This window comes from Oncorhynchus keta, unplaced genomic scaffold, assembly GCF_023373465.1.
Source record: "Oncorhynchus keta strain PuntledgeMale-10-30-2019 unplaced genomic scaffold, Oket_V2 Un_contig_13041_pilon_pilon, whole genome shotgun sequence".
Lineage (NCBI taxonomy): Eukaryota > Metazoa > Chordata > Actinopteri > Salmoniformes > Salmonidae > Oncorhynchus > Oncorhynchus keta.
Genome location: NW_026278099.1, coordinates 22,082 through 40,760, shown reverse-complemented (window position 1 = coordinate 40,760; position 18,679 = coordinate 22,082). Strand labels below are relative to the sequence as shown.

The following is an 18,679-nucleotide window of genomic DNA, read 5'->3' as shown; positions in this document are numbered from 1 at the left end:
CAGGTATCCTTGTGGTTAGAGTGAAGGGCGGCAGGTAGCCTAGTGGTTAGATTGGAGGGCGGCAGGTATCCTTGTGGTTAGTGGAGGGGCGGCAGGTAGCCTAGTGGTTAGAGTGGAGGGGCGGCAGGTAGCCTAGTGGTTAGAGTGGAGGGCGGCAGGTATCCTAGTGGTTAGAGTGGAGGGCGGCAGGTAGCCTAGTGGTTAGAGTGGAGGGCGGCTGGTAGCCTAGTGGTTAGAGTGGAGGGCGGCAGGTAGCCTAGTGGTTAGAGTGGAGGGCGGCAGGTAGCCTGGTGGTTAGAGTGGAGGGGCGGCAGGTATCCTAGTGGTTAGAGTGGAGGGCGGCAGGTATCCTAGTGGTTAGAGTGGAGGGGCGGCAGGTATCCTAGTGGTTAGAGTGGAGGGGCGGCAGGTATCCTAGTGGTTCGAGTGGAGGGGCGGCAGGTAGCCTAGTGGTTAGAGTGTAGAGGCGGCAGGTAGCCTAGTGGTTAGAGTGTAGAGGCGGCAGGTAGCCTAGTGGTTAGAGTGGAGGGGCGGCAGGTAGCCTAGTGGTTAGAGTGGAGGGGCGGCAGGTATCCTAGTGGTTTGAGTGGAGGGGCAACAGGTAGCCTAGTGGTTAGAGTGTAGAGGCGGCAGGTAGCCTAGTGGTTAGAGTGTAGAGGCGGCAGGTAGCCTAGTGGTTAGAGTGTAGAGGCGGCAGGTAGCCTAGTGGTTAGAGTGTAGAGGCGGCAGGTATCCTAGTGGTTAGAGTGGAGGGGCGGCAGGTAGCCTAGTGGTTAGAGTGGAGGGGCGGCAGGTAGCCTAGTGGTTAGAGTGGAGGGGCGGCAGGTATCCTAGTGGTTAGAGTGGAGGGGCGGCAGGTATCCTAGTGGTTAGAGTGGAGGGGCGGCAGGTATCCTAGTGGTTAGAGTGGAGGGGCGGCAGGTATCCTAGTGGTTAGAGTGGAGGGGCGGCAGGTAGCCTAGTGGTTAGAGTGGAGGGGCGGCAGGTAGCCTAGTGGTTAGAGTGGAGGGGCGGCTGGTAGCCTAGTGGTTAGAGTGGAGGGGCGGCAGGGTAGCCTAGTGGTTAGAGTGGAGGGGCGGCAGGTAGCCTAGTGGTTAGAGTGGAGGGCGGCAGGTAGCCTAGTGGTTAGAGTGGAGGGGGCGGCAGGTAGCCTAGTGGTTAGAGTGGAGGGGGCGGCAGGTAGCCTAGTGGTTAGAGTGGAGGGCGGCAGGTATCCTAGTGGTTAGAGTGGAGGGGCGGCAGGTATCCTAGTGGTTAGATTGGAGGGGCGGCAGGTATCCTAGTGGTTAGAGTGGAGGGCGGCAGGTATCCTAGTGGTTAGAGTGGAGGGGCGGCAGGTATCCTAGTGGTTAGAGTGGAGGGGCGGCAGGTATCCTAGTGGTTAGAGTGGAGGGGCGGCAGGTAGCCTAGTGGTTAGAGTGGAGGGGCGGCTGGTAGCCTAGTGGTTAGAGTGGAGGGGCGGCTGGTAGCCTAGTGGTTAGAGTGGAGGGGCGGCAGGTATCCTAGTGGTTAGAGTGGAGGGGCGGCAGGTATCCTTGTGGTTAGAGTGTAGAGGTGGCAGGTAGCCTAGTGGTTAGACTGGAGGGGCGGCAGGTATCCTAGTGGTTAGAGTGGAGGGGCGGCAGGTATCCTAGTGGTTAGATTGGAGGGGCGGCAGGTATCCTAGTGGTTCGAGCGTTGGACTAATAACTTAAAGGTTAGAAGATCGAATCCCCAAACCGACAAGGTAAAAATCTACCGTTCTGCCCCTGAACAGGCAGTTAACCCCACTGTTCCTAGACCAGTTAACCCACTGTTCCTAGACCAGTTAACCCACTGTTCCTAGACCAGTTAACCCACTGTTCCTAGACCAGTTAACCCACTGTTCCTAGACCAGTTAACCCCACTGTTCCTAGGCCAGTTAACCCACTGTTCCTAGGCCAGTTAACCCACTGTTCCTAGGCCAGTTAACCCACTGTTCCTAGGCCAGTTAACCCACTGTTCCTAGGCCAGTTAACCCACTGTTCCTAGGCCAGTTAACCCACTGTTCCTAGGCCAGTTAACCCACTGTTCCTAGGCCAGTTAACCCACTGTTCCTAGGCCAGTTAACCCACTGTTCCTAGGCCAGTTAACCCACTGTTCCTAGGCCAGTTAACCCACTGTTCCTAGGCCAGTTAACCCACTGTTCCTAGGCCAGTTAACCCACTGTTCCTAGGCCAGTTAACCCACTGTTCCTAGGCCAGTTAACCCACTGTTCCTAGGCCAGTTAACCCACTGTTCCTAGGCCAGTTAACCCACTGTTCCTAGGCCAGTTAACCCACTGTTCCTAGGCCAGTTAACCCACTGTTCCTAGGCCAGTTAACCCACTGTTCCTAGGCCAGTTAACCCACTGTTCCTAGGCCAGTTAACCCACTGTTCCTAGGCCAGTTAACCCACTGTTCCTAGGCCAGTTAACCCACTGTTCCTAGGCCAGTTAACCCACTGTTCCTAGGCCAGTTAACCCACTGTTCCTAGGCCAGTTAACCCACTGTTCCTAGGCCAGTTAACCCACTGTTCCTAGGCCAGTTAACCCACTGTTCCTAGGCCAGTTAACCCACTGTTCCTAGGCCAGTTAACCCACTGTTCCTAGGCCAGTTAACCCACTGTTCCTAGGCCAGTTAACCCACTGTTCCTAGGCCAGTTAACCCACTGTTCCTAGGCCAGTTAACCCACTGTTCCTAGGCCAGTTAACCCACTGTTCCTAGGCCAGTTAACCCACTGTTCCTAGGCCAGTTAACCCACTGTTCCTAGGCCAGTTAACCCACTGTTCCTAGGCCAGTTAACCCACTGTTCCTAGGCCAGTTAACCCACTGTTCCTAGGCCAGTTAACCCACTGTTCCTAGGCCAGTTAACCCACTGTTCCTAGGCCAGTTAACCCACTGTTCCTAGGCCAGTTAACCCACTGTTCCTAGGCCAGTTAACCCACTGTTCCTAGGCCAGTTAACCCACTGTTCCTAGGCCAGTTAACCCACTGTTCCTAGGCCAGTTAACCCACTGTTCCTAGGCCAGTTAACCCACTGTTCCTAGGCCAGTTAACCCACTGTTCCTAGGCCAGTTAACCCACTGTTCCTAGGCCAGTTAACCCACTGTTCCTAGGCCAGTTAACCCACTGTTCCTAGGCCAGTTAACCCACTGTTCCTAGGCCAGTTAACCCACTGTTCCTAGGCCAGTTAACCCACTGTTCCTAGGCCAGTTAACCCACTGTTCCTAGGCCAGTTAACCCACTGTTCCTAGGCCAGTTAACCCACTGTTCCTAGGCCAGTTAACCCACTGTTCCTAGGCCAGTTAACCCACTGTTCCTAGGCCAGTTAACCCACTGTTCCTAGGCCAGTTAACCCAGTTAACCCACTGTTCCTAGGCCAGTTAACCCACTGTTCCTAGGCCAGTTAACCCACTGTTCCTAGGCCAGTTAACCCACTGTTCCTAGGCCAGTTAACCCACTGTTCCTAGGCCAGTTAACCCACTGTTCCTAGGCCAGTTAACCCACTGTTCCTAGGCCAGTTAACCCACTGTTCCTAGGCCAGTTAACCCACTGTTCCTAGGCCAGTTAACCCACTGTTCCTAGGCCAGTTAACCCACTGTTCCTAGGCCAGTTAACCCACTGTTCCTAGGCCAGTTAACCCACTGTTCCTAGGCCAGTTAACCCACTGTTCCTAGGCCAGTTAACCCACTGTTCCTAGGCCAGTTAACCCACTGTTCCTAGGCCAGTTAACCCACTGTTCCTAGGCCAGTTAACCCACTGTTCCTAGGCCAGTTAACCCACTGTTCCTAGGCCAGTTAACCCACTGTTCCTAGGCCAGTTAACCCACTGTTCCTAGGCCAGTTAACCCACTGTTCCTAGGCCAGTTAACCCACTGTTCCTAGGCCAGTTAACCCACTGTTCCTAGGCCAGTTAACCCACTGTTCCTAGGCCAGTTAACCCACTGTTCCTAGGCCAGTTAACCCACTGTTCCTAGGCCAGTTAACCCACTGTTCCTAGGCCAGTTAACCCACTGTTCCTAGGCCAGTTAACCCACTGTTCCTAGGCCAGTTAACCCACTGTTCCTAGGCCAGTTAACCCACTGTTCCTAGGCCAGTTAACCCACTGTTCCTAGGCCAGTTAACCCACTGTTCCTAGGCCAGTTAACCCACTGTTCCTAGGCCAGTTAACCCACTGTTCCTAGGCCAGTTAACCCACTGTTCCTAGGCCAGTTAACCCACTGTTCCTAGGCCAGTTAACCCACTGTTCCTAGGCCAGTTAACCCACTGTTCCTAGGCCAGTTAACCCACTGTTCCTAGGCCAGTTAACCCACTGTTCCTAGGCCAGTTAACCCACTGTTCCTAGGCCAGTTAACCCACTGTTCCTAGGCCAGTTAACCCACTGTTCCTAGGCCAGTTAACCCACTGTTCCTAGGCCAGTTAACCCACTGTTCCTAGGCCAGTTAACCCACTGTTCCTAGGCCAGTTAACCCACTGTTCCTACGCCAGTTAACCCACTGTTCCTACGCCAGTTAACCCACTGTTCCTACGCCAGTTAACCCACTGTTCCTACGCCAGTTAACCCACTGTTCCTACGCCAGTTAACCCACTGTTCCTACGCCAGTTAACCCACTGTTCCTACACCAGTTAACCCACTGTTCCTACACCAGTTAACCCACTGTTCCTACACCAGTTAACCCACTGTTCCTACACCAGTTAACCCACTGTTCCTACACCAGTTAAACCCACTGTTCCTACACCAGTTAACCCCACTGTTCCTACACCAGTTAACCCCACTGTTCCTACACCAGTTAACCCCACTGTTCCTAGACCAGTTAACCCCACTGTTCCTAGACCAGTTAACCCACTGTTCCTAGACCAGTTAACCCACTGTTCCTAGACCAGTTAACCCACTGTTCCTAGACCAGTTAACCCACTGTTCCTAGACCAGTTAACCCACTGTTCCTAGACCAGTTAACCCACTGTTCCTAGACCAGTTAACCCACTGTTCCTAGACCAGTTAACCCACTGTTCCTAGACCAGTTAACCCACTGTTCCTAGACCAGTTAACCCACTGTTCCTAGACCAGTTAACCCACTGTTCCTAGACCAGTTAACCCACTGTTCCTAGACCAGTTAACCCACTGTTCCTAGACCAGTTAACCCACTGTTCCTAGACCAGTTAACCCACTGTTCCTAGACCAGTTAACCCACTGTTCCTAGACCAGTTAACCCACTGTTCCTAGACCAGTTAACCCACTGTTCCTAGTCCGTCATTGAAAACGAGAACATGTTCTTAACTGACTTGCCTGGTTAAATAAAGGTCAAATAAAATAATATATACATTACATTTGAATTCAGGGGCGTAGTGAATAGGACCCAGGTGTGTAGCCATTTGGTGAAGGACGCTAAACGTTTTACCTGAACAGGCCTGAAGGGTTCTTCCTCAGCCCCCTTCCATCTGGAGAACAAGAGACAGACTATCTTCTCTATGTCGTTGCGCGGCCACAGGATGAAGTCCATCTCCTGGGTGCATCCTATGACATCCTGCAACAACAACAACAACAGAGGAACGACACAGTCAATAAACAGCACCTACCGACGGCTCTGGTCCAAAGGACCACTGGGTTCCCGTCCAATTTAGCCACAGATTTCCATGTGAATAATTCAACATTTTCCCACCAGTGGTGTCTCCACCAAAACCGACTTGATGCTGATAAAAATCAGTGTGCGATGACATAGTGCACAAAACAATGACACGGTGCACAAAACAATGACACGGTGCACAAAACAATGACACGGTGCACAAAACAATGACACGGTGCACAAAACAATGACACGGTGCACAAAACAATGACACGGTGCACAAAACAATGACACGGTGCACAAAACAATGACACGGTGCACAAAACAATGACACGGTGCACAAAACAATGACACAGTGCACAAAACAATGACACGGTGCACAAAACAATGACACGGTGCACAAAACAATGACACAGTGCACAAAACAATGACACGGTGCACAAAACAATGACACGGTGCACAAAACAATGACACGGTGCACAAAACAATGACACAGTGCACAAAACAATGACACGGTGCACAAAACAATGACACGGTGCACAAAACAATGACACAGTGCACAAAACAATGACACGGTGCACAAAACAATGACATGGGGCACAAAACAACGACATGGGGCACAAAACAATGACCCCCCCATGTACTGAATGACGTGTTCACATTTAACAATATGGATAGATGTCACAAAAACTGCTGTGTTAAATAGTAACCTCCTTGGTATGTGCGCTCTAGCCAACAGTTCACAGATCGTGTGGGTAGGCTAGTCTACATGATGAGATTATTTATTTGTCAAACGGCAGTCGGGCATCGAACTCATCAACATGCACTTTCACCACCACGTGGTGTTCATCATAACTTATTTCACCTGTAGGCTAACAAACGGCACGGTTTCCCCGAGCAGGGTGGGAAATGAACACCAGCCAGTAGTGTACAGACAGCCAGGTCACTGTCAGTGTCTACCCAAGGACAACAGACAATGTGGCAGGCTGGCTGAAGCGCTACAATGTGAGTCATGCTAGTAGAAATGAGGAACATTCACTGTTGACATTGTTGGATTGAAAATATACCTATTCATGTCACCGAGGGAGTGCTGAGGTTTAGAGGGTCTACACCAGAAGGTAATGGTTATAGGAGGAAGGTATATAGTGGAGGGTCTCCACCAGAAGGTAATGGGTATAGGAAGGTATATAGTGGAGGGTCTACACCAGAAGGTAATGGGTATAGGAGGAAGGTATATAGTCAAGTGTCTCCACCAGAAGGTAATGGGTATAGGAGGAAGGTATATAGTGGAGGGTCTACACCAGAAGGTAATGGGTATAGGAGGAAGGTATATAGTGGAGGGTCTACACCAGAAGGTAATGGGTATAGGAGGAAGGTATATAGTGGAGGGTCTACACCAGAAGGTAATGGTTATAGGAGGAAGGTATATAGTGGAGGGTCTCCACCAGAAGGTAATGGTTATAGGAGGAAGGTATATAGTGGAGGGTCTACACCAGAAGGTAATGGTTATAGGAGGAAGGTATATAGTGGAGGGTCTCCACCAGAAGGTAATGGTTATAGGAAGGTATATAGTGGAGGGTCTCCACCAGAAGGTAATGGTTATAGGAAGGTATATAGTGGAGGGTCTCCACCAGAAGGTAATGGTTATAGGAAGGTATATAGTGGAGGGTCTACACCAGAAGGTAATGGGTATAGGAGGAAGGTATATAGTCAAGTGTCTCCACCAGAAGGTAATGGGTATAGGAGGAAGGTATATAGTGGAGGGTCTACACCAGAAGGTAATGGGTATAGGAGGAAGGTATATAGTGGAGGGTCTACACCAGAAGGTAATGGGTATAGGAGGAAGGTATATAGTGGAGGGTCTACACCAGAAGGTAATGGTTATAGGAGGAAGGTATATAGTGGAGGGTCTCCACCAGAAGGTAATGGTTATAGGAGGAAGGTATATAGTGGAGGGTCTACACCAGAAGGTAATGGTTATAGGAGGAAGGTATATAGTGGAGGGTCTCCACCAGAAGGTAATGGTTATAGGAAGGTATATAGTGGAGGGTCTACACCAGAAGGTAATGGTTATAGGAAGGTATATAGTGGAGGGTCTCCACCAGAAGGTAATGGTTATAGGAAGGTATATAGTGGAGGGTCTACACCAGAAGGTAATGGGTATAGGAGGAAGGTATATAGTCAAGTGTCTCCACCAGAAGGTAATGGGTATAGGAGGAAGGTATATAGTGGAGGGTCTACACCAGAAGGTAATGGGTATAGGAGGAAGGTATATAGTGGAGGGTCTACACCAGAAGGTAATGGGTATAGGAGGAAGGTATATAGTGGAGGGTCTACACCAGAAGGTAATGGTTATAGGAGGAAGGTATATAGTGGAGGGTCTCCACCAGAAGGTAATGGTTATAGGAGGAAGGTATATAGTGGAGGGTCTACACCAGAAGGTAATGGTTATAGGAGGAAGGTATATAGTGGAGGGTCTCCACCAGAAGGTAATGGTTATAGGAAGGTATATAGTGGAGGGTCTACACCAGAAGGTAATGGTTATAGGAAGGTATATAGTGGAGGGTCTCCACCAGAAGGTAATGGTTATAGGAAGGTATATAGTGGAGGGTCTACACCAGAAGGTAATGGGTATAGGAGGAAGGTATATAGTCAAGTGTCTCCACCAGAAGGTAATGGGTATAGGAGGAAGGTATATAGTGGAGGGTCTACACCAGAAGGTAATGGGTATAGGAGGAAGGTATATAGTGGAGGGTCTACACCAGAAGGTAATGGGTATAGGAGGAAGGTATATAGTGGAGGGTCTACACCAGAAGGTAATGGTTATAGGAGGAAGGTATATAGTGGAGGGTCTCCACCAGAAGGTAATGGTTATAGGAGGAAGGTATATAGTGGAGGGTCTACACCAGAAGGTAATGGTTATAGGAGGAAGGTATATAGTGGAGGGTCTCCACCAGAAGGTAATGGTTATAGGAAGGTATATAGTGGAGGGTCTACACCAGAAGGTAATGGTTATAGGAAGGTATATAGTGGAGGGTCTCCACCAGAAGGTAATGGTTATAGGAAGGTATATAGTGGAGGGTCTACACCAGAAGGTAATGGTTATAGGAAGGTATATAGTGGAGGGTCTCCACCAGAAGGTAATGGGTATAGGAAGGTATATAGTGTAGCACTAAGCTTGGAATGTGTTGAGTACAGGGAAGTGAGTACATGTGGCAGGCATCGATAAGGGGAGAGAGCCATGGATTAGTGATGGAGGGGGGTTGAGGTCAGGTCACCTTAAGGGAGGAAATACCAGTTTATGGCCCGTATCACTTGGTATCCTGCCTAGCAGTAAAGACACAATGTTTGTACAGATGGGTACGAGGAGACTCAGCCTATGAGGAGAGGTTAAATAACAGTGTTTGTACAGATGGGTACGAGGAGACTCAGCCTATGAGGAGAGGTTAAATATCAGTGTTTGTACAGATGGGTACGAGGAGACTCAGCCTATGAGGAGAGGTTAAATAACAGTGTTTGTACAGATGGGTACGAGGAGACTCAGCCTATGAGGAGAGGTTAAATATCAGTGTTTGTACAGATGGGTACGAGGAGACTCAGCCTATGAGGAGAGGTTAAATATCAGTGTTTGTACAGATGGGTACGAGGAGACTCAGCCTATGAGGAGAGGTTAAATATCAGTGTTTGTACATATGGGTACGAGGAGACTCAGCCTATGAGGAGAGGTTAAATAACAGTGTTTGTACAGATGGGTAGGAGGAGACTCAGCCTATGAGGAGAGGTTAAATATCAGTGCTTGTGTGAAAATGTTTGTCTAATGCAGTTGTATTGATCCTCTGGGAAGAATAAACTTGGTTAAGCTTTCGTAACGTCCGTAGAGTTTTTAACTCTGAGAAATAGAACCTAACAACATGAAGGAAAGCCCGACTGTGCCCGTGGCGGTGTACGCACATGGTTTTGGTAGGTTTGCCCAACGGAAGGAACCCGGGTTCTTGACTTACCCTGCGCATTGATTGGTAGCGTGGGGCGTGCAACTGCACGACATCTTTCTGCAGAAGTTCCATGGAACTCTGGAGGGAGTAGCTGGAAGCCTGCACACCTTTCAGGATATTGTCTTCATAGTTGTTGGTCATCACTGGTACCACTTCAGCTACCTCGAACAGCGCAGACTTCTTCTTCTGAAGGAGCAGAGAGGACAGGGAAGAGACAATAACAATAACCGTGCAGACGATTTCTGCCATAGGAAGGAGCCGAAAGAGAGGAAATGGAAGAGACACGTAAGGGATTCGTTGATGTCTCTGGGTCGCAGTGTGAAGGACGTTAAAGAGGTAGTTTTGTGAGCCAATGCTAACTAGATGTTGCCTGAGTTACACGTGCCAACGCTAGTTAGCAAATTTTTTTCAAACTGCAGGCAGAAACAAAATGGTCTCCGAGTTAAATGGGACTCTGGGGAAGTAGAACCTCGTTGCTTCCTCCATAATACTCACCTTGTCCTTGAACACAAAGGCTATGTAGATCTTGAAGTCAAACTGGTCTGCCAAAGATTCCCTTTTCTTTCGAATCTGAGCACGGAGTCGATCTCTAGTTTGGTTTCTTCTCCAGGTTGGGTCCCCCATGATTAGATTTTGATGCTAGGTGTCTTCTCTAATTACAGAATATTTTTGACTATACTTTCGAGTTGTCTATATGTTGCTCGTTAGCTACCTTTTACAGAACGAGAAATCTAAATTATTCTACACTAGCTCTTTTGAAATAACTACCAACTTAAGGAGGAACAAATGAAATAGCAAGCTATGTCATTTTGTTTATTTAAAATAGTTTATGCTCAGGAGGGGGAGCGGGGGTTCTTGAATCAATATTTGGCTACATTTGTTTTAGTAATTACTCAAGAAGCCATGCTGTGATTAAAAGTATGACATTTGAATACAGACCAAATGAACTTGAATTCTAACACATTTGCCTAGTGAAAACAAATGAGCAAATTAAAAATGAGAAGTACACCTTTTCCTTTAGGTTACTGACGACAACTACTAACAGAAAGGATAGCCATTTCCCAAACCCATACCGACACTACTTCTCGCTAGTGAAATAGGAGATTACTACACAAAACAAAAAGCAAGACAATTTTATTCGTGTCTTCTCAAACTCAAAGCTTCGTCCATGATTGACGCCGTTTCGCTTGTGTTTTTTTATTTCTCGGCAGAGACCGCGTTATGAACGTGTTCCTGAATAACTGAGGGACATGTATAGAAAAGCATCATGACAAGTCAATGTGGATGCCAGAAGCCGATGGCTTGAGAGTTGAGAGTATTTTAACATCTCCCGGGGTGTTTCTTAATGCCATTGAACTGGTCCGCGGCCTTGTTTACTTCCGTTGTCGATACTCATAGCGTGACTATATATTTTTTTTAGTTGACAAAAGTTAAAAACGTGAACTAGTTAAGACTAAGCGGCGTACACTTTCAACACTAACTAGTTAGTGGGTCAACTAAACTAGCTACATCATTTGTATTAGTCGGATGTAAAATTGGAGGCCTATATAGTCGTGCGGGTTTAAGTTAGCTGACAAAGTCCCATGTTTCGTGTTACATTTCCGCGGAGTGGCTTGTTCGGTGTTTAATGTGGAATGACTTGTCCTCTTCACTACCTAACTGTTGTATCTCGGCATTTTAAATGACATTTTGCTTCAATATCATCATGCTGGTTAGTAATTCCCGTAGAGAGAACCGACTAGATTTTTACAAAAAAAAAAAAAAATTTTTTTTTATACAGACAAAACAAACGTGTTTTTCGAAAAAAAAAATTAAAAATAATAATTTCTTTCACCCCGTTGAAGTTGAATTATTAACTATTTATCTGCGCTGGGTTTTTTTTCCTTCTTTTTTTGGTGCTTTTCCTTCAGTCGTCACAACCACTAACTAACCTTTACATGCCATGTCAAGATAAATTGACAAACCAACTGAAATCCTCCGTTCTTTCAGAGGACACACGACGTGGGTTGTCTCCTGGTGGACCCATATTGAACGATGTTTTGTTTCTTTTCAAAGTAAAGTTTTTTTATTTTATTTTATTTAAAAAAAAAAAAACGTATTTTTGTTGTTGTTCAGTTCCTTTTGATGTGTTCGTCCCTGGTCGGTGTTGTCGGTAGCCAGCAGCTCGTCGTTGAACAAACCTTCCCAAAATGGCCGACCGGCGTCACACAGCCGCACCAGAGGTGTTCTCTATCTGTGGCTACGGGAAGCGAGAGGTCCAACTCGGCGGACGATTTCAAATCTCTGCTTCCAGCTGCTGGAGGCGATGTTTCTATCCACTAAACAAGGAGTTTTTTTTTTTGTTTTTTTTTTTTTGTTTGTTATGTAGGTCAATGAGAGAAAGTGTCGAAATTTGGTTTCACGACAATAAATACAATACATTTTTTTTTTTAAATGAATGAGTTATTTACCACGTGAGGTTTATTTGATCGAATAGATGTTTCGTAATGCTTACGTTGTTAAGAGTGCACTGATATAAGTGGGATTACGTGACATCCCGGAAACTTTGAGAAAAAAACACTTATATTGGAGTTATCTTTATTTAACCTTTATTTAACTAGCATATCATCTTTATATTTTATTCATTTATACGAAAGTTTCAGCAATCAACAATTTAAGTAGACCGTCATTGTAAATAATAATTTCTTCTTAACTGACTTGCCTAGTTAACTAAAGATTCAATTTAAAAAACGCCCCTACATCTAACATGTCTAACAAAACACGGGTATAAACAAGAAAATCCTCAATACATACAACAAAAATAAAACAAATGTGTGCAATGTGTCCTACCTCCTCATGCCTTTTGCACACTGTATATAGACTGCCCATTTTTTTTTTATTTTTTTTTTTTTCTACTGTGTTATTGACTTGCTAATTGTTTACTCCATGTGTAACTCTGTGTTGTCTGTTCACACTGCTATGCTTTATCTTGGCCAGGTCGCAGTTGCAAATGAGAACTTGTTCTCAACTAGCCTACCTGGTTAAATAAAGGTGAAATAAAAAATAAAAAATAAATTGTATTCACTCAGATAAATATCCCAATGATTCAGGAATATATTATTTTTGTTATTCACTATGGATAATTTCTTAACAAATCAAAATATTTGTAATTTTGGTGTAGAATTCTGGAATTTTTATTTGGCAAACAAGAATAAAAAAAATTCACAATCATTTCAATGGTCATTTATCATTGCAATAGTTAACAAATGATATCCTTCATGTCAAAAACATGGGTCCTGTTCAAAAAGGTTTTCCCCAAAATCAGACATTTACATTGATATAAAAAATGTGTAAGACTTTCACCTTTTAGGACAGCATAGATCTTAATGGGTATATCTTATGTAGAATCTTTCACCTTTTAGGACAGCATAGATCTTTCCGGTTCCGGGTTGGAGCGAGCGGTCGCATTCGCACTTCGCTCTGCAGGTTGTACAACTTTTTCATTACATTTCATTATAGAACAACGGTTGATTTGTCTAATCTTAGCAATTCTTCTTAGCTAGCTACATAGCTGTCCTTGTATCAGAGATAATTGCATAATTATCGTATTTCGTCGCCCTAACGTAGCCTTCACTGCTATTCGCCCAGGAGCTAGCAAGCGCTAGCTAACGCACACAGATTAGCATCACTGTAGTGCTATTCACTCAACTCAACGACTTGATTAGTCTAGTGTTAGCTAGCTACATAGCTGTCTTTGTTTCCAAGATAATTGTGTAGTTTAGTGTGTGTAGCCTTGGAGTGATTATCTTAATTCACTGAGGTTCGCTAGCCAGCTATTTGTCGTCCTTAACGTAGGAGACTCTGCCAGCTAGCCAACAGCTAACAGCTAACAGCTAGCCAACGTCTACTGTTTCGAATTCAATCACCGGTCAGGTAGTATCACATTTTCATTTCATTTCATTACAGTACAACGGTTTGATTTGTTTGATCGTAGCTAGCTACATAGCCGTCTTTGTTTCAAAGATAATTGTGTAGTCTAGAGCGATTTCCTAGGTTAGCTAGCCAGCTATTGTCGTTCTTTTAACGCAACGTAACGTAAACAACACTGCTAGCTAGCCAGCTAGCCCCCGTATAGTAGCACTGTAGAAACTATTACACTCAACGGAACGACTTGATTAGTGTAGTGTCAACAACGCAGCCACTGCCAGCTAGCCTACTTTAGCAGTACTGTATCATTTTAATCATTTTAGTCAATAAGATTCTTGCTACGTAAGCTTAACTTTCTGAACATTCGTGACGTGTAGTCCACTTGTCATTCCAATCTCCTTGCATTAGCGTAGCCTTTTCTGTAGCCTGTCAACTATGTGTCTGTCTATCCCTGTTCTCTCCTCTCTGCACAGACCATACAAACGCTCCACACCGCGTGGCCGCGACCACCCTAATCTGGTGGTCCCAGCGCGTCGACCCACGTGGAGTTCCAGGTCTCCGGTAGCCTCTGGAACTGCCGATCTGCGGCCAACAAGGCAGAGTTCATCTCAGCCTATGCCTCCCTCCAGTCCCTTGACTTCTTGGCACTGACGGAAACATGGATCACCACAGATAACACTGCTACTCCTACTGCTCTCTCCCTCGTCCGCCCACGTGTTCTCGCACACCCGAGAGCTTCTGGTCAGCGGGGTGGTGGCACCGGGATCCTCATCTCTCCCAAGTGGTCTTTCTCTCTTTCTCCCCTTACCCATCTGTCTATCGCCTCCTTTGAATTCCATGCTGTCACAGTTACCAGCCCTTTCAAGCTTAACATCCTTATCATTTATCGCCCTCCAGGTTCCCTCGGAGAGTTCATCAATGAGCTTGATGCCTTGATAAGCTCCTTTCCCGAGGACGGCTCACCTCTCACAGTTCTGGGCGACTTTAACCTCCCCACGTCTACCTTTGACTCATTCCTCTCTGCCTCCTTCTTTCCACTCCTCTCCTCTTTTGACCTCACCCTCTCACCTTCCCCCCTACTCACAAGGCAGGCAATACGCTTGACCTCATCTTTACTAGATGCTGTTCTTCCACTAACCTCATTGCAACTCCCTCCAAGTCTCCGACCACTACCTTGTATCCTTTTCCCTCTCGCTCTCATCCAACACTTCCCACACTGCCCCTACTCGGATGGTATCGCGCCGTCCCAACCTTCGCTCTCTCTCCCCCCGCTACTCTCTCCTCTTCCATCCTATCATCTCTTCCCTCTGCTCAAACTTTCTCCAACCTATCTCCTGATTCTGCCTCCTCAACCCTCCTCTCCTCCCTTACTGCATCCTTTGACTCCCTATGTCCCCTATCCTCCAGGCCGGCTCGGTCCTCCCCTCCCGCTCCGTGGCTCGGCGACTCCTTGCGAGCTCACAGAACAGGGCTCCGGGCAGCCGAGCGGAAATGGAGGAAAACTCGCCTCCCTGCGGACCTGGCATCCTTTCACTCCCTCCTCTCTACATTTTCCTCCTCTGTCTCTGCTGCTAAAGCCACTTTCTACCATTCTAAATTCCAAGCATCTGCCTCTAACCCTAGGAAGCTCTTTGCCACCTTCTCCTCCCTCCTGAATCCTCCCCCCCCCCTCCTCCTCTCTGCAGATGACTTCGTCAACCATTTTGAAAAGAAGGTCGACGACATCCGATCCTCGTTTGCTAAGTCAAACGACACCGCTGGTTCTGCTCACACTGCCCTACCCTATGCTCTGACCTCTTTCTCCCCTCTCTCTCCAGATGAAATCTCGCGTCTTGTGACGGCCGGCCGCCCAACAACCTGCCCGCTTGACCCTATCCCCTCCTCTCTTCTCCAGACCATTTCCGGAGACCTTCTCCCTTACCTCACCTCGCTCATCAACTCATCCCTGACCGCTCAAGAGAGCGAGAGTTGCACCCCTTCTGAAAAAACCTACACTCGATCCCTCCGATGTCAACAACTACAGACCAGTATCCCTTCTCTCTTTTCTCTCCAAAACTCTTGAGCATGCCGTCCTTGGCCAGCTCTACCGCTATCTCTCCCAGAATGACCTTCTTGATCCAAATCAGTCAGGTTTCAAGACTGGTCATTCAACTGAGACTGCTCTTCTCTGTATCACGGAGGCGCTCCGCACTGCTAAAGCTAACTCTCTCTCCTCTGCTCTCATCCTTCTAGACCTATCGGCTGCCTTCGATACTGTGAACCATCAGATCCTCCTCTCCACCCTCTCCGAGTTGGGCATCTCCGGCGCGGCCCACGCTTGGATTGCGTCCTACCTGACAGGTCGCTCCTACCAGGTGGCGTGGCGAGAATCTGTCTCCTCACCACGCGCTCTCACCACTGGTGTCCCCCAGGGCTCTGTTCTAGGCCCTCTCTTATTCTCGCTATACACCAAGTCACTTGGCTCTGTCATAACCTCACATGGTCTCTCCTATCATTGCTATGCAGACGACACACAATTAATCTTCTCCTTTCCCCCTTCTGATGACCAGGTGGCGAATCGCATCTCTGCATGTCTGGCAGACATATCAGTGTGGATGACGGATCACCACCTCAAGCTGAACCTCAGCAAGACGGAGCTCCTCTTCCTCCCGGGGAAGGACTGCCCGTTCCATGATCTCGCCATCACAGTTGACAACTCCATTGTGTCCTCCTCCCAGAGCGCTAAGAACCTTGGCGTGATCCTGGACAACACCCTGACGTTCTCAACTAACATCAAGGCGGTGTCCCGTTCCTGTAGGTTCATGCTCTACAACATCCGCAGAGTACGACCCTGCCTCACACAGGAAGCGGCGCAGGTCCTAATCCAGGCACTTGTCATCTCCCGTCTTGATTACTGCAACTCGCTGTTGGCTGGGCTCCCTGCCTGTGCCATTAAACCCCTACAACTCATCCAGAACGCCGCAGCCCGTCTGGTGTTCAACCTTCCCAAGTTCTCTCACGTCACCCCGCTCCTCCGCTCTCTCCACTGGCTTCCAGTTGAAGCTCGCATCCGCTACAAGACCATGGTGCTTGCCTACGGAGCTGTGAGGGGAACGGCACCTCAGTACCTCCAGGCTCTGATCAGGCCCTACACCCAAACAAGGGCACTGCGTTCATCCACCTCTGGCCTGCTCGCCTCCCTACCACTGAGGAAGTACAGTTCCCGCTCAGCCCAGTCAAAACTGTTCGCTGCTCTGGCCCCCAATGGTGGAACAAACTCCCTCACGACGCCAGGACAGCGGAGTCAATCACCACCTTCCGGAGACACCTGAAACCCCACCTCTTCAAGGAATACCTAGGATAGGGTAAGTAAGGGTAAGTAATCCTTCTCACCCCCTTCTCACCCCCCAAAAAAAAAGATTTAGATGCAAGTGGCTGTTCCACTGGATGTCATAAGGTGTATGCACCAATTTGTAAGTCGCTCTGGATAAGTGCGTCTGCTAAATGACTTAAATGTAAATGTAAATGTAATCTTAATGGGTATATCTTATGTAGAATCTTTCACCTTTTAGGACAGCATAGATCTTAATGGGTATATCTTATGTAGAATCTTTCACCTTTTAGGACAGCATAGATCTTAATGGGTATTTCTTATGTAGAATCTTTCACCTTTTAGGACAGCATAGATCTTAATGGGTATATCTTATGTAGAATCTTTCACCTTTTAGGACAGCATAGATCTTAATGGGTATATCTTATGTAGAATCTTTCACCAGGCCTTCTGTGCGCCTCCCTTGCCCTGCACGTCTTGTGCCAGCTTGGCGCTACAGATCTCCAGTATGCGTTCTGAGCCCGGTGCGCTACATTCCAGCTCCCCGCATCTGGCGGGCTAGGGTGAGGATCCAGCCAGGGCGGATGGTGCTAGCCCTGCTCTCCAGACCTCGCTCTAAGCACGGTTTTCCCAGTTCGCCAGGAGAACCCAGTGCAGCCTGTTCCAGCTCCCCGCACGTGCCGGGCTATTCCATTCAGCCTGGAAGAGTGGTGCCAAGGCTACGCACCAGATTTCCAGTGCTCCCCCACAGCCCGGTCTATCCGAAGCCTCCTCCACGGAACAGGTCTCCAGTAGGTCTCCCCAGCCTGGTGAGTCCAGTGCCTGTTCCCAGAACCAGGTCTCCTGTCCGGCGCTGCCAGGGTCGCCCTCTTGTCCGGCGCTGCCAGGGTCGCCCTCTTGTCCGGCGCTGCCAGGGTCGCCCTCTTGTCCGGCGCTGCCAGGGTCGCCCTCCTGTCCGGCGCTGCCAGGGTCGCCCTCCTGTCCGGCGCTGCCAGGGTCGCCCTCCTGTCCGGCGCTGCCAGGGTCGCCCTCTTGTCCGGCGCTGCCAGGGTCGCCCTCCTGTCCGGCGCTGCCAGGGTCGCCCTCCTGTCCGGCGCTGCCAGGGTCGCCCTCCTGTCCGGCGCTGCCAGGGTCGCCCTCTTGTCCGGCGCTGCCAGGGTCGCCCTCCTGTCCGGCGCTGCCAGGGTCGAGAGGCTTTTATTCTCTATTTTGGTTAGGCCAGGGTGTAACTAGGGTGGGCATTCTATGTTTTGTATTTCTTTTTTGTTTGGCAGGGTGTGGTTTTCAATCAGAGGCAGATGTCTATTGTTGTCTCTGATTGAGAACCAGTCTTGGGTAGCTTTTTCCCACATGGGTTTTGTGGGCTGTTTTGTGTCTTTCTGCACCAGACAGAACTGTTTCGGTTTCGTTCATTCACTTTGTTGTTTTGTTATTCAGTGTTCAGTTCTAAATAAAAGCATGAATACGTACCACGCTGCACCTTGGTCCTCCACTCCTTCCAACAGCCATTACACACATACTGTAGTCTTTCAAAATGTGTGATTTTAAATTAGTGTTTGTCGATTGCTATTTTTGTGTAACGTACTTTCAGATCACTGAAACTCCACCTGATCTGGTGGAAGCTGTCTGGACCACCTTTGAGGACCACCTTTGAGGACCACCTTTGAGGACCACCTTTGAGGACCGCCTTTGAGGACCACCTTTGAGGACCGCCTTTGAGGACCACCTTTGAGGACCACCTTTGAGGACCACCTTTGAGGACCACCTTTGAGGACCGCCTTTGAGGACCGCCTTTGAGGACCACCTTTGAGGACCACCTTTGAGGACCACCTTTGAGGACCGCCTTTGAGGACCGCCTTTGAGGACCACCTTTGAGGACCGCCTTTGAGGACCACCTTTGAGGACCACCT

The 18,679-nt window shown here is 48.3% G+C and overlaps 1 protein-coding gene and 1 long non-coding RNA gene across 15 annotated transcripts; one reads left to right on the top strand and one right to left on the bottom strand.

Moving 5' to 3' along the window:
• Positions 1 to 367: 367 nt before the first annotated feature.
• Positions 368 to 2,033, top strand: LOC127918073 (uncharacterized). Of its 14 annotated transcripts, none has more exons than XR_008098727.1 (4): positions 368 to 505; positions 666 to 985; positions 1,211 to 1,274; positions 1,306 to 2,033. It is a non-coding gene; the product is annotated as an uncharacterized LOC127918073 (long non-coding RNA). The 14 variants fall into 14 exon arrangements; XR_008098724.1 differs by having other exon boundaries at positions 395 to 569; positions 730 to 985; XR_008098732.1 differs by lacking the exon at positions 368 to 505 and having other exon boundaries at positions 576 to 985; positions 1,338 to 1,401; positions 1,498 to 2,033.
• A 3,240-nt stretch (positions 2,034 to 5,273) lies between these two features.
• Positions 5,274 to 11,805, bottom strand: LOC118399668 (uncharacterized protein C6orf62 homolog). Its single transcript, XM_052501268.1, has 3 exons — positions 10,049 to 11,805; positions 9,563 to 9,739; positions 5,274 to 5,522 (listed from the first exon to the last, which is right to left on the bottom strand). Exons 1-3 carry the CDS (start codon positions 10,175 to 10,177, stop codon positions 5,289 to 5,291), a joined length of 540 nt encoding a protein of 179 aa, XP_052357228.1. The 5' UTR covers positions 10,178 to 11,805; the 3' UTR covers positions 5,274 to 5,288.
• Between the last annotated feature and the right edge of the window lie 6,874 nt (positions 11,806 to 18,679).

Bases quoted from the DNA above. Each gene is read 5' to 3' on its own strand.
- LOC118399668 (XM_052501268.1), bottom strand. From the start codon at position 10,177: ATGGGGGACCCAACCTGGAGAAGAAACCAAACTAGAGATCGACTCCGT. The intron at 9,740-10,048 runs GTGAGTATTATG...CTGCTCCTTCAG, and splicing joins CCTTTGTGTTCAAGGACAAG to AAGAAGAAGTCTGCGCTGTT. The intron at 5,523-9,562 runs GTAAGTCAAGAA...TTGTTGTTGCAG, and splicing joins GCTACCAATCAATGCGCAGG to GATGTCATAGGATGCACCCA.